General features: G+C 51.6%; 1 protein-coding gene across 1 annotated transcript; it reads left to right on the top strand.

Annotated features, from left to right (window-relative positions):
* The first annotated feature begins 382 nt into the window (after window positions 1-382).
* On the top strand, window positions 383-10,345 carry LOC149432862 (sesquipedalian-1-like). The gene is made up of 2 exons (XM_089664860.1): window positions 383-601; window positions 7,553-10,345. The coding sequence occupies exon 2, from the start codon at window positions 7,560-7,562 to the stop codon at window positions 8,076-8,078; it is 519 nt and encodes a 172-aa protein (XP_089520986.1). The 5' UTR covers window positions 383-601; window positions 7,553-7,559; the 3' UTR covers window positions 8,079-10,345.
* The last annotated feature ends 3,489 nt before the right edge of the window (window positions 10,346-13,834 follow it).

The following is a 13,834-nucleotide window of genomic DNA, read 5'->3' as shown; positions in this document are numbered from 1 at the left end:
ATACGGGGGGGGGGGACAATACTTGGGGCAATATAGTGTATATACGGGGGGGGGGGACAATACTTGGGGCAATATAGTGTATATACGGGGGGGCGGGGACAATACTTGGGGCAATATAGTGTATATACGGGGGGCGGGGACAATACTTGGGGCAATATAGTGTATATACGGGGGGGGGGGACAATACTTGGGGCAATATAGTGTATATACGGGGGGGGGGGACAATACTTGGGGATATATAGTGTATATACGGGGGGGCGGGGACAATACTTGGGGCAATATAGTGTATATATATATATATAAGTGGAAACGGTTGGGTGGGGGATGGGCAGAGAAGTGGGAACTGAGTGACTCGGAGACAGCTTCTGCTTTTATAGAGACAACCAAGAGACTGCAGGCTGGACTCCAATCCCAGAGTGCACTGCTCCCCAGGTGCGTCCAGCAGGTGAGAGCTCAGACACACCCACACCTGCAGGATACAGATCACCACTACAGGAAGAGAGATACAAGATAAAGAAGAGACCGCAGATCAGAGAGCAAGCAGAGGAGACTGCAACTCGTACATAGCAAGAGACAGCCAAGAGACACGGCGTATAACAAGGTGAGTACAAGGAGAGGAGAGACTGTCAGAGATGAGAGGAGAGGAGAGACTGTCAGAGATCAGGGAGAGGAGAGACTGTCAGAGATCAGATGGTAAGAGAGACTGTCAGAGATCAGAGGAGAGACTGTCAGAGATCAGAGGGAGGAGAAACTGTCAGAGATCAGAGGAGAGACTGTCAGAGATTAGAGATGAGAGGAGAGACTGTCAGAGATCAGGGAGAGGAGAGACTGTCAGAGATCAGATGGTAAGAGAGACTGTCAGAGATCAGAGGAGAGACTGTCAGAGATCAGAGGGGAGGAGAAACTGTCAGAGATCAGAGGAGAGACTGTCAGAGATTAGAGATGAGAGGAGAGACTGTCAGAGATCAGAGGAGAGGAGAGACTGTCAGAGATGAGGGAGAGGAGAGACTGTCAGAGATCAGATGGTAGGAGAGACTGTCAGAGATCAGAGGGGAGGAGAGACTGTCAGAGATCAGAGGAGAGACTGTCAGAGATCAGAGGAGAGACTGTCAGAGATCAGAGGAGAGACTGTCAGAGATCAGAGGAGAGGCGAGACTGTCAGAGATCAGAGGAGAGGAGAGACTGTCAGAAATCAGAGGAGAGGAGAGACTGTCAGAGATCAGAGGAGAGGAGAGACTGTCAGAGATCAGAGGAGAGGAGAGACTGTCAGAGATCAGAGGAGAGGAGAGACTGTCAGAGACCAGAAAGGAGGAGAGACTGTCAGAGAATAGAGGGGAGGAGAGACTGTCAGAGATCAGTGGAGAGACTGTCAGAGATCAGATGGGACGAGAGACTGTCAGAGATCAGAGGAGAGGAGAGACTGTCAGAGATCAGAGGAGAGGAGAGACTGTCAGAGATCAGAGGAGAGACTGTCAGAGATCAGAGGAGAGACTGTCAGAGATCAGAGGAGAGGAGAGACTGTCAGAGATCAGAGGAGAGGAGAGACTGTCAGAGATCAGAGGGGAGGAGAGACTGTCAGAGATCAGAGGAGAGGCGAGACTGTCAGAGATCAGGGAGAGGAGAGACTGTCAGAGATCAGATGGGAGGAGAGACTGTCAGAGATCAGAGGAGAGGCGAGACTGTCAGAGATCAGAGGAGAGGCGAGACTGTCAGAGATCAGAGGAGAGGAGAGACTGTCAGAGATCAGAGGAGAGGCGAGACTGTCAGAGATCAGAGGAGAGGAGAGACTGTCAGAGATCAGATGGGAGGAGAGACTGTCAGAGATCAGATGGGAGGAGAGACTGTCAGAGATCAGATGGGAGGAGAGACTGTCAGAGATCAGATGGGAGGAGAGACTGTCAGAGATCAGGGAGAGGAGAGACTGTCAGAGATCAGATGGTAGGAGAGACTGTCAGAGATCAGAGGAGAGGCGAGACTGTCAGAGATCAGAGGAGAGGAGAGACTGTCAGAGATCAGAGGAGAGGCGAGACTGTCAGAGATCAGAGGAGAGGAGAGACTGTCAGAGATCAGAGGAGAGGAGAGACTGTCAGAGATCAGAGGAGAGGAGAGACTGTCAGAGATCAGAGGAAAGGAGAGACTGTCAGAGATCAGAGGAGAGGAGAGACTGTCAGAGATCAGAGGAGAGGAGAGACTGTCAGAGATCAGAGGAGAGGAGAGACTGTCAGAGATCAGAGGAGAGGAGAGACTGTCAGAGATCAGAGGAGAGACTGTCAGAGATCAGAGGAGAGACTGTCAGAGATCAGAGGAGAGACTGTCAGAGATCAGAGGCGAGACTGTCAGAGATCAGAGGCGAGACTGTCAGAGATCAGAGGCGAGACTGTCAGAGATCAGAGGCGAGACTGTCAGAGATCAGAGGCGAGACTGTCAGAGATCTGAGGAGAGGAGAGACTGTCAGAGATCAGATGGGAGGAGAGACTGTCAGAGATCAGAGGAGAGGAGAGACTGTCAGAGATCAGAGGGGAGGAGAGACTGTCAGAGATCAGAGGAGAGGAGAAACTGTCAGAGATCAGAGGAGAGACTGTCAGAGATCAGAGGAGAGACTGTCAGAGATCAGAGGAGAGACTGTCAGAGATCAGAGGAGAGGAGAGAGTGTCAGAGATCAGAGGAGAGGAGAGAGTGTCAGAGATCAGAGGAGAGACTGTCAGAGATCAGAGGAGAGGAGAGACTGTCAGAGATCGGAGGAGAGGAGAGACTGTCAGAGATCAGAGGAGAGAATGTCAGAGATCGGAGGAGAGAATGTCAGAGATCGGAGGAGAGACTGTCAGAGATCGGAGAAGAGGAGAGAATGTCAGAGATCGGAGGAGAGACTGTCAGAGATCGGAGAAGAGGAGAGACTGTCAGAGATCGGAGAAGAGGAGAGACTGTCAGAGATCGGAGGAGAGGAGAGACTGTCAGAGATCGGAGGAGAGGAGAGACTGTCAGAGATCGGAGGAGAGGAGAGACTCAGAGATCAGAGGAGAGGAGAGACTGTCAGAGATCGGAGGAGAGACTGTCAGAGATCGGAGGAGAGACTGTCAGAGATCGGAGGAGAGACTGTCAGAGATCGGAGGAGAGAATGTCAGAGATCGGAGGAGAGACTGTCAGAGATCGGAGGAGAGGAGAGACTGTCAGAGATCAGAGGAGAGAATGTCAGAGATCAGAGGAGAGGAGAGACTGTCAGAGATCAGAGGAGAGACTGTCAGAGATCAGAGGAGAGACTGTCAGAGATCAGAGGAGAGGAGAGACTGTCAGAGATCGGAGGAGAGGAGAGACTGTCAGAGATCAGAGGAGAGACTGTCAGAGATCAGAGGAGAGGAGAGACTGTCATAGATCGGAGGAGAGACTGTCAGAGATCGGAGGAGAGACTGTCAGAGATCGGAGGAGAGAATGTCAGAGATCGGAGGAGAGACTGTCAGAGATCGGAGAAGAGGAGAGACTGTCAGAGATCGGAGAAGAGGAGAGACTGTCAGAGATCAGAGGAGAGGAGAGACTGTCAGAGATCAGAGGAGAGGAGAGACTGTCAGAGATCAGAGGAGAGGAGAGACTGTCAGAGATCAGAGGAGAGGAGAGACTGTCAGAGATCGGAGGAGAGACTGTCAGAGATCGGAGGAGAGACTGTCAGAGATCGGAGGAGAGACTGTCAGAGATCGGAGGAGAGACTGTCAGAGATCGGAGGAGAGACTGTCAGAGATCGGAGGAGAGACTGTCAGAGATCAGAGGAGAGGAGAGACTGTCAGAGATCAGAGGAGAGGAGAGACTGTCAGAGATCAGAGGAGAGGAGAGACTGTCAGAGATCAGAGGAGAGGAGAGACTGTCAGAGATCAGAGGAGAGGAGAGACTGTCAGAGATCAGAGGAGAGGAGAGACTGTCAGAGATCAGAGGAGAGGAGAGACATTCAGAGATCAGGGAGAGGAGAGACTGTTAGAGATCAGAACAGAGGAGAGACGGTCAGAGGAGAGGAGAAGAAAGACTGTCAGAGATCAGGGAAAGGAGAGACTCTCAGAGACCAGAAAGGAGGAGAGACTGTCAGAGAATAGAGGGGAGGAGAGAGTGTCATAGATCAGAGGGGAGGAGAGAGTGTCATAGATCAGAGGGGAGGAGAGACTGTCAGAGATCAGAGGAGAGGAGAGACTGTCAGAGGAGAGGAGAGACTGTCAGAGATCAGAGGAGAGGAGAGACTGTCAGAGATCAGAGGAGAGACTGTCAGAGATCAGATGGGAGGAGAGACTGTCAGAGATCAGAGGAGAGACTGTCAGAGATCAGAGGAGAGAATGTCAGAGATCAGGGAGAGGATAGACTGTTTGAGATCAGAACGGAGGAGAGACTGTCAGAGGAGAGGAGAGATTGTCAGAGATTAGAGGAGAGGAGAGACTGTCAGAGATTAGAGGAGAGGAGAGAGTGTCAGAGATCAGAGGAGAGACTGTCAGAGATCAGAGGAGAGGAGAGACTGTCATAGATCGGAGGAGAGACTGTCAGAGATCGGAGGAGAGACTGTCAGAGATCGGAGGAGAGAATGTCAGAGATCGGAGGAGAGACTGTCAGAGATCGGAGAAGAGGAGAGACTGTCAGAGATCGGAGAAGAGGAGAGACTGTCAGAGATCAGAGGAGAGGAGAGACTGTCAGAGATCAGAGGAGAGGAGAGACTGTCAGAGATCAGAGGAGAGGAGAGACTGTCAGAGATCAGAGGAGAGGAGAGACTGTCAGAGATCGGAGGAGAGACTGTCAGAGATCGGAGGAGAGACTGTCAGAGATCGGAGGAGAGACTGTCAGAGATCGGAGGAGAGACTGTCAGAGATCGGAGGAGAGACTGTCAGAGATCGGAGGAGAGACTGTCAGAGATCAGAGGAGAGGAGAGACTGTCAGAGATCAGAGGAGAGGAGAGACTGTCAGAGATCAGAGGAGAGGAGAGACTGTCAGAGATCAGAGGAGAGGAGAGACTGTCAGAGATCAGAGGAGAGGAGAGACTGTCAGAGATCAGAGGAGAGGAGAGACATTCAGAGATCAGGGAGAGGAGAGACTGTTAGAGATCAGAACAGAGGAGAGACGGTCAGAGGAGAGGAGAAGAAAGACTGTCAGAGATCAGGGAAAGGAGAGACTCTCAGAGACCAGAAAGGAGGAGAGACTGTCAGAGAATAGAGGGGAGGAGAGAGTGTCATAGATCAGAGGGGAGGAGAGAGTGTCATAGATCAGAGGGGAGGAGAGACTGTCAGAGATCAGAGGAGAGGAGAGACTGTCAGAGGAGAGGAGAGACTGTCAGAGATCAGAGGAGAGGAGAGACTGTCAGAGATCAGAGGAGAGACTGTCAGAGATCAGATGGGAGGAGAGACTGTCAGAGATCAGAGGAGAGACTGTCAGAGATCAGAGGAGAGAATGTCAGAGATCAGGGAGAGGATAGACTGTTTGAGATCAGAACGGAGGAGAGACTGTCAGAGGAGAGGAGAGATTGTCAGAGATTAGAGGAGAGGAGAGACTGTCAGAGATTAGAGGAGAGGAGAGAGTGTCAGAGATCAGAGGAGAGGAGAGACTGTCAGAGATCAGAGGAGAGGAGAGACTGTCAGAGATCAGAGGAGAGGAGAGACTGTCAGAGATCAGAGGAGAGGAGAGACTGTCAGAGATCAGAGGAGAGACTGTCAGAGATCAGAGGAGAGACTGTCAGAGATCAGATGGGAGGAGAGACTGTCAGAGATCAGAGGACAGACTTTCAGAGATCAGAGGAGAGAATGTCAGAGATCAGGGAGAGGATAGACTGTTTGAGATCAGAACGGAGGAGAGACTGTCAGAGGAGAGGAGAGATTGTCAGAGATTAGAGAGGAGAGACTGTCAGAGATTAGAGGAGAGGAGAGAGTGTCAGAGATCAGAGGGGAGGAGAGACTGTCAGAGATCAGAGGAGAGGAGAGACTGTCAGAGATCAGAGGAGAGGAGAGACTGTCAGAGATCAGAGGAGAGGAGAGACTGTCAGAGATCAGAGGAGAGGAGAGACTGTCAGAGATCAGAGGAGAGGAGAGACTGTCAGAGATCAGAGGAGAGACTAAAAGAGAGACTGTCAGAGACCAGAAAGGAGGAGAGACTGTCAGAGAATAGAGGGGAGGAGAGACTGTCAGAGATCAGAGGAGAGGAGAGACTGTCAGAGATCAGAGTAGAGGAGAGACTGTTAGAGATCTGAGGGGAGGAGAGACTGTCAGAGATGAGGGAGAGGAAAGACTGTCAGAGATCCAAGGAGAGGAGAGACTGCCAGAGATCAGAAAGGAGGAGAGACTGTCAGAGAATAGAGGGGAAGAGAGACTGTCAGAGATCAGTGGAGAGGAGAGACTGTCAGAGATCCAAGGGCAGGAGAGACTGTCAGAGTTCAGACAGGAGGAGAGACTGTCGGAGTTCAGGGAGAGGAGAGACTGTCGGAGATCAGGGAGAGGAGAGATTGTCGGAGATCAGGGAGAGGAGAGAGTGTCGGAGATCGGAGGAGAGGAGAGAGTGTCGGAGATCGGAGGAGAGGAGAGAGTGTCGGAGATCGGAGGAGAGGAGAGAGTGTCAGAGATCAGAGGAGAGGAGAGACTGTCAGAGATCAGAAAGGAGGAGAGACTGTCAGAGAATAGAGGGGAAGAGAGAGTGTCAGAGATCAGAGGAGAAGAGTGACTGTCAGAGATCAAAGGAGAGGAGAGACTGTCAGAGATCAAAGGAGAGGAGAGACTGTCAGAGATCAGTGGAGAGGAGAGACTGTCGGAGTTCGGAGGAGAGGAGATACTGTCAGAGATCAGGGAGAGGAGAGAATGACAGAGATCAGAGGAGAGACTGTCAGAAAAGAGGAGAGACTGTCAGAAAAGAGGAGAGACTGTCAGAGATCAGAGGAGAGACTTTCAAAGATCAGAGGAGAGACTGTCAGAGATCAGAGGAGAGACTGTCAGAGATCAGAGGAGAGACTGTCAGAGATCAGAGGGGAGGAGAGACTGTCAGAGATCAGGAAGAGGAGAGACTTTCAGAGATCAGAGGAGAGGAGAGACTGTCAGAGATCAGACGGGAGGAGAGACTGTCAGAGATCAGACGGGAGGAGAGACTGTCAGAGATCAGACGGGAGGAGAGACTGTCAGAGATCGGAGGAGAGGAGAGACTGTCAGAGATCAGACGGGAGGAGAGACTGTCAGAGATCAGGGAGAGGAGAGACTGTCAGAGATCAGAGGAGAGGAGAGACTGTCAGAGATCAGACAGGTCAGAGGTCAGGTTGGGCCAGTATCTCTATGTGACACCATGGACGTTGTAGGACTGTACCCCAAGGTCAGAGGTCAGGTGGGGCCAGTATCTCTGTGACACCATGGACGTTGTAGGACTGTACCCCAAGGTCAGAGGTCAGGTGGGGCCAGTATCTCTGTGACACCATGGACGTTGTAGGACTGTACCCCAAGGTCAGAGGTCAGGTGGGGCCAGTATCTCTGTGACACCATGGATGTTGTAGGACTGTACCCCAAGGTCAGAGGTCAGGTGGGGCCAGCCTTGTCTTTCTCTTACTTGTTGTCTCTTTTAGGGGTCCCATGAAGCTGGACAGCAGTTCTCGGCTTGCCTGTTCACCTGCAGAGAAGGAAGGCTACTTGCTGAAGAAGGGCAGTCGCCATGCCTCCTACCACCGCCGCTGGTTCCTGCTCTGTGGAAATCTGCTCTTCTATTGGGAACGCCAGGGAGACCCCCAGCCTCTTGGCCTGATACTCTTAGAGGGAAGTTCCGTCACTTTAAGGAACTCTAAACTGGGATACGCCTTCTCCATCTGCTCAGTGTCTCGCGTGTACAAAATGGCGGCTGAGAGCCAGAGGGACCTGGAGCTATGGGTGCGGGCGTTGCTCAGTGCCAACCTCGGGTACACCAAGGCTCTCCTCGATGAGCTGCGCAGCCAATATCTGAGTCTCACACAAGGCCAAATTGCACAGAAATCCATACAGACTGGAGGCTCCACCTCTGAGGAGCCACAATGGAAGGCGGAGTTTGGGGTTCTGCATCATTGGTTGGGAAAGGAAATCCAATCACTGAAGGGCAACAACCTCATCGACTTTTCATGAACTGAATATTAGGTGCCAAAAAAAAAAAACATTGTGTGACACCATCACTGATGGGATCCAATCATTTCACCTGGAGGCGGGAGGACGTCTGACAACATTGAAGAGAACCTGTCCCCATTGGATTATGGAAGAAATCACACTGTTCCTACAACATGGTACCAAGACAAACCTTCACCCGTGACCTTTCCTACGACGAGACGCTGGTGTGGTGCCATGAGTTATATCTGTCCCTGTCTTCTCCCAGCTTCCATTCCCCTCCCCTGTATGGCCCAATACGACTTTTATGGAAGATGTCTTCCTGGAACAAGATGGCTCTGCAGAGTGGACCCATATAGTACCACCAGCAGAGAGGGGTGCAAGGACCAATCAACACCGCCATCTATTTCATGACCCTGAACACTCCATTGGTGAGGAACCATCCCCCAAAGTCCACCAGGGAGCCAAAGCTTCATGGAGTATCCATCCCCCACTTCTTCCCTAGTGGTTCCCCCGATTACAGAATACAGTAGGGACATTGGGCTTGGCAGGAGGAGCTCCTAACACTTCCCGAATGTCCATGTCCTCACTGCCACCTCTCATGGGTTCCTCCCTCTGCCCTCCACCTATCCCAGGATACTGTAGGGGGACATGGGGTCAGTGAGTGGAACCAATCAGAGCTTCAGGAGAGACAGAAGACTGACACTTCCAGCAATGTCCATCTCCTCGATTTTCTCTCCAGTTCTCAGTGGTTCCTCCCTCTGACCTCCACCCATTGCAGGATAGCAGTTATGAGGGGGTTGGTGGGAGGAACCTCTCAGAGCTGCAGAGGACACAGATAGACACTTCCAGGAATGTCCATCTCCTCAAATCACTCTTCTTAGTGGCTCCTCCTTCTGACCTCCACCTATCACAGAATACAGTAGTGACATAGGGGGTAGTGGGAGGAACCACTCAGAGCTGCAGGGGACACAGAAGACCAACACTTTCAGCAATGTCCATCTCCTTGTCCCCCCCTCCCCAGATCTCAGTGTTTCCTTTCTCTGACCTCCACCCATTGCAGGATAGCAGTTATGCGGGGGTTGGTGGGAGGAACCACTTAGAGCTGCTGGGGACACAGAAGACCAACATTTCCAGGAATGTCCATGTCCTAGGTTCCCCCTCCCACTATCCTCCCCTTGACCTCTACCCATTGCAGGATCGCATAGCACCATGAAGGTTATTGGGAGGTACCACTCAGAGCTGCAGGAGACACAGAAGACCAACACTTCCAGCAATGTCCATCTCCTTGCCCCCCCCCCCCCCCCGATCTCAGTGGTTCCTTTCTCTGACCTCCACCCGTTGCAGGATAGTATAGTTATATGAGGGTTGATGGGAGCGCCCATGTCCATCTCCTTGGTCCTCTCTCCAGTTCAGTGGCTCCTCCCTCTGACCTCCACCTGATACAGTAAAGAGACATAGGGTTTGGTGGGAGGAACCACTCAGAACTGCAGGGAAGACAGAAGACCAACACTTCCATGGATATGCATCTCTTCGGCTCCCCTGCAGATCTCAGTGGTTCCTTTCTCTGACCTCCACCCATTGCAGGATAGCAGTTATGGGGGTGTTGGTGGGAGGAACCTCTCAGAGCTGCAGAGGACACAGATCGACACTTCCAGGAATGTCCATCTGCTCGATTCACTCTTCTTAGTGGCTCCTCCTTCTGACCTCCACCTATCACAGAATACAGAAGTGACATAGGGGGTGGTAGGAGGAACCACTCAGAGCTGCTGGGGACACAGAAGACCAACATTTCCAGGAATGTCCATGTCCTAGGTTCCCCCTCCCACTATCCTCCCCTTGACATCTACCCATTGCAGGATCGCATAGCACCATGGAGGTTATTGGGAGGTACCACTCAGGGCTACAGGGGACACAAGAGGTCTAAACGTCCAGGAATGTCCTCCTCCTTGGTTCCCCCTTCAATTTTTTGATTTTGATGAGAAGGCTTTGTGGCCCTAGGAATGGCCAATCTCTGAAGATCACCAGAGCCCCACCATCTAGGTATGTTGACATCTCTGGGTATAACGTTCCCTTCACTTACCTTCCTGCCCCGGGTAGTGAGAACGGGGCAAACGCACCTTCTCACAGTACACTGCTGGAGTGACCAATCACCTTGCCCCGCTGCGGTCACTCCAAATATGGGACTATTGCTTGTGTATCTCGATATATTGGAAGAGGTCCTTGTTCTTTGTGTGCTCACTTCTGTACTGTCTACATTCTTAATAAAAAGACAATTATATGAAACAAAAGGTGGTGCCAAAACCAGGGAGGACGAGAGGACGTCACCTGCACTGACCGGAATGTGGATCACATTGATTATGGTGTCAAGTAAGTCAGAATCCAGACATGTAGGGACCTTGGCAGGTTCCTTCCTTTCATGCGTCACTATGTTGCCTTGCGGAGGGATCCTTTGGGGCCTCAACATATTGGTATTCTTTTGCCTTGCGTGATGACGTCGTCATAGTAAATGTGATCTACATTTATCTGGAGTGCTGGTGACATCTTATCGCAGGGATGTTGGATTCCTATCGCCCGATTTGGGGACATGTAGTGCCCGGCAGGTAGTTTTTTTTCTACCTTTAGCCCTGCTGCAGAGGACTCACCTGTCAGGAGGAAGCAGTGCTGCCGCCGATTGCTTCCACACAGCGCCAGCCTCTCCTCCCCCTCGTGTGAACCTCCCTCCGCCCACTATCTCTCGGGCTCCGCTTGCCCATCTGCGGGCCGTCAGCTAGAGGGGAGGGAGGAGAGTGGACACGTCCATTCCCCTCTCCTTGTCCTGACCCAGAAGTGACGTTATGATGTCACTTCCGGGTCCCCTTTGAGAGATTCACTAAATGTAATGCAGTGGGATGTGCTCTGCTTTACATTCAGTGTAGTGCGGGGGGGGGGGGGGGGGCACAGGGGGTCTTTTAGACCTTGAATGTCTCAATAAAGAGAACCTGTCACCAAATATCATCACATTGGGGACGTTGTCCTATGTGATGAAAACATAATAAAGTGTGAAAAATATATATATACTTTTAATTGTAAAAAATTAAAGTTACACCTAAACGTAAAACCACACCCTGGGACACCTACACATGTAAACATCGACTGCGACACGCGTTACATATCTCCGCACACGCCAGGATGACAGCGATGATTCCAGGCCTCCTCCGTACACCATACTGGTGACCTATAGGGGGCTATGGAAGCATCACCTATAGAAAATATGGGGTACTGAAGTTCCTCGCCATCACACAGAGTTCAGGTTTGACATGTTGGGTATCTATTTACTCGCTACAACCTCGTCTGTTATATTTTACATAAAAATAGGGCCATTTATTGCTTTTTTGTGCCCTAGAATTAACGTACTTGTATTTTTACTGAAATTTTGCAGCAATATCATACGACATAAAAACTTGGAACTAGCACTTTTATTCTCTCGGGTCTCTGATTTCAGGAAATATCTCATGTTTGGGGGTTTTAGGTCATATTCAGGCCAAAAATGATTTTTTTAATCTTGTGCAAAAAACACAAAAACGGCTCTGGGAGCAAAAGGGATAAAGGATGAGCTGGACACGCCCCTTTCTTGAGGAGCAGCCAAATCGGTGCTCATTACACTGCAAGGTCTCTCCCCTCCCTACTCGTCCCCAGGCGCGGTCCTATAGCCAGGCTGGGGGGGGGAGAGATAAACAGCACAATGTTAAAAATGTTACACATTTAAGTCGCCATAACCCTCTTTTGTTTTTAAAACATTCCCAATATCACCTCTGATTTAAATATGGTTTTGGTTGAAAACATTTTTTTTCATCTGGACAAGTAGAGGGTCAAGTGGAACACGTAGAGGGTCATGAAGGACAAGTAGAGGGTCATGAGGGACACGTAGAGGGTCAAGTGGGACACGTAGAGGGTCATGAGGGACAAGTAGAGGGTCAAGTGGGACACGTAGAGGGTCATGAGGGTCAAGTAGATGGTCATGAGGGATACATAGAGGGTCATGAGGGACAAGTAGATGGTCATGAGGGACAAGTAGAGGGTCATGAGGGATACATAGAGGGTCATGAGGGACAAGTAGAGGGTCAAGTAGATGGTCATGAGGGATACATAGAGGGTCATGAGGGATACATAGAGGGTCATGAGGGACAAGTAGAGGGTCATGAGGGACAAGTAGACGGTCATGAGGGATACATAGACGGTCTTGAGGGACAGGTAGAGGGTCATGAGGGACAGGTAGAGGGACACGTAGAGGGTCATGAGGGATAGGTAGAGGGTCATGAGGGACAAGTAGATGGTCATGTGGGACAGGTAGAGGGCCATGAGGGACAAGTAGACTGTCTTGAGGGACAAGTACAGGGTCATGAGGGACAAGTACATTGGCGCACCAATTTAGTGCCCAAACAAGTAGTTTTTAAAAACAATTTCCACACCCCTGTATCATCTTTTATGATCTGTTGAGAGAGATGGTGGCCAGGTGCCTCACAAACGTCCATGACTGACCTGTTAGGGGAAGAAAACTCCACTCGGACTGGATGCCCCCTACGGTGGGAATGACGAGACGACACTCAGTTTAGGGTTAGATCTCTGTAATGTTGTAGCCAAGGATGAGGAGTAACAGCAATGCAGGTTGACCCCCTCATACACACTGTCCCCTCAATCCTCACACAGCCATAATATTAAATATGATCCAGTTCCAATCTTCAGTGCAGGAGAAGCTGCCGCACACTGGTGTGGCCCATATGAAATGTATCATGCAAACCACTAAGGACAACAAAGAAGGTACAAAGGGACTGGAGCAGAGCTGTGGTAGAGAGAGCAAGGGGGTGGAGAGGGAGTAGGGCATGATAAGAGACCAGAGGGTGGCAGAGGACAGAGGGTGAAGGGGGATCAGAAGAATGAAGAAGAAACCGGAGGGTGAAGGGGGAATGAAGCAGAGACCAGAGAGTGAAGAGGGATCAAAGGAATGACGCAGAAATCAGAGGGTGAAGGGGGACCAGAGGGATGGAGCAGAAGTCAGAGGGTGAAAGGGGACCAGAAAAACGGAGCAGAGACCAGAGGGTGAAGGAGGATCAAAGGAATGAAGCAGAGACCAGAGAGTGAAGGGGGGCCAGAGCGTGAAGGGGGGCCAAAAGGGATGGAGCAGAGAGGTCAGGGGGATGGAGCAGAGAGGTCGGGGGGAGTGGTCAGAGGGATGGAGCAGAGAGGTCAGGGGGAGTGGTCAGAGGGATGGAGCAGAGAGGTCAGGGGGAGTGAGGTCAGGGGGATAGAGCAGAGAGGTTGGGGGGAGTGGTCAGAGGGATAGAGCAGAGAGGTCCGGGGGAGTGGTCGGGGGGATGAAGCAGAGAGGTCAGGGGGAGTGAGATCAGGGGGATGGAGCAGAGAGGTCGGGAGGATGGGGGAGTGAGGTCGGGAGGATGGAGCAGAGAGGTCGGGGGGATGGGGGAGTGAGGTCGGGGGGATGGGGAAGTGAGGTCGGGGGGATGGAGCAGAGAGGTCAGGGGGGTGGAGCAGAGAGGTCAGCGGGAGTGAGATCAGGGGGATGGAGCAGAGAGGTCAGCGGGAGTGAGATCAGGGGGATGGAGCAGAGAGGTCAGGGGGAGTGGTCAGAGGGATGGAGCAGAGAGGTCGGGGGAGTGAGGTCAGGGGGATAGAGCAGAGAGTTTGAGGGGATGGCGCAGAGAGGTTGGGGGGAGTGGTCAGAGGGATAGAGCAGAGAGGTCCGGGGGAGTGGTCGGGGGGATGAAGCAGAGAGATCAGGG

Source organism: Staurois parvus, unplaced genomic scaffold, assembly GCF_062004578.1.
Source record: "Staurois parvus isolate SC_StPar_1 unplaced genomic scaffold, SC_StPar_1.0 ptg002074l, whole genome shotgun sequence".
NCBI lineage: Eukaryota > Metazoa > Chordata > Amphibia > Anura > Ranidae > Staurois > Staurois parvus.
Note: the sequence above shows the minus strand (reverse complement) of the source record. Positions and strands in the feature narration are given on the sequence as shown.

Excerpts from the sequence above, each read along its gene's own strand:
- LOC149432862 (XM_089664860.1), top strand. The coding sequence starts at position 7,560 with ATGAAGCTGGACAGCAGTTCTCGGCTTGCCTGTTCACCTGCAGAGAAG.